This window comes from Perkinsus marinus (genome assembly GCF_000006405.1).
Source record: "Perkinsus marinus ATCC 50983 genomic scaffold scf_1104296960662, whole genome shotgun sequence".
NCBI lineage: Eukaryota > Perkinsozoa > Perkinsida > Perkinsidae > Perkinsus > Perkinsus marinus.
The window spans coordinates 56,092-57,155 of record NW_003206034.1 but is presented as its reverse complement, the minus strand read 5'-3'; the positions used below and the strand labels follow the sequence as shown (position 1 = coordinate 57,155).

General features: G+C 47.9%; 1 protein-coding gene across 1 annotated transcript in view; it reads right to left on the bottom strand.

The window, feature by feature from the left end:
* Positions 1-518, bottom strand: part of Pmar_PMAR019478 (hypothetical protein) — a gene marked incomplete at both ends in the record, with an annotated part of 1,773 nt that extends 1,255 nt beyond the window's left edge. The window contains one exon of the mRNA XM_002772614.1: positions 228-518. Within this exon, the coding sequence (XP_002772660.1) occupies positions 228-518 (291 nt within the window). The remainder of the gene's footprint in view (positions 1-227) is intronic.
* Between the last annotated feature and the right edge of the window lie 546 nt (positions 519-1,064).

Below are 1,064 nucleotides of genomic sequence, written 5' to 3'. Positions count from 1 at the left end.
GCCCCAGTTTCGATCTGGCCAACTTGGCCAGTGACCCCCACGCCACGATCAGGCACTGGGACCAGTGGGGGGGGGCTAACTGATTGTGCTATGAAATATTCCGTTGCTTCTGAATGATACCAAATCGATCGTGACGGCGAGCGCTAATATAATAGCGCATGTTGTGCTCCACACCGTGGAGAAGCGATGCGCCCAAGTCCATAGCGAAGGATAGGATGGCGAAATACATTTTGGGTTAACTGGGGTGAATCCTTGTTTTTGAAAATAGCGCCTCGTTTTAAAAGTGCTTTCCCGCTCGCTGTACGCCTCGCGCGGAAGATAATAGCCCTGGATAACAGCTTGGCCTTGGATAACAGCTTGGCCTTGGGTAACAGCTTGGCCTTGGGTAACAGCTTGGCCTTGGGTAACAGCTTGGCCTTGGGTAACAGCTTGGCCTTGGGTAACAGCTTGGCCTTAGGTAGCAGCTTGAACTCCTCAAAGCATCTTTCAGAATTGATTGCAAAGCGTAATTCGAGCATATTCCAACGAAATCGTCAGTCGTGTCCAGAGGATACATACTCCTGCATATAACCAACTCTCGACGCGCAACAACGTCTGGATATCAAGATGTTGGTAAGATATCATGGAAGAACTTCGAATTTCCTCCTGCATTGTTCTTGTCAAGATTCCCTTGCATGTTCGTGTTATCGGGCAGCGACAGAAAGGCATTAAACCGGGATTATCGTCACGATAATCCCGGTGAGGATCGCCGATCCTGGATCTTGGATTCTTCAATGTAGTAGTCATAGTACTGCGATGCTTCCCCATGATGTACCTATCCTTCACCCCTTGAGAAAGCAAATAAGTTCCATAAGTTCAAGGCTTCTGGGTAGGATAACACCCTATCATTATCCTAATCCTGGGAGACAGTATATGCTAGCTACTACGGCGCTAATAGTGCGTTGACCCTTCAGGTCTCTTGGTAAAAAGTACTTCGATGATTCATGCAGATACTTTCGGTTCCTGATTCATGGGTGCCGAACAGTGAAAAAAGAAGAGTAAATCGTGCTCGAGGTTCGCTCCAA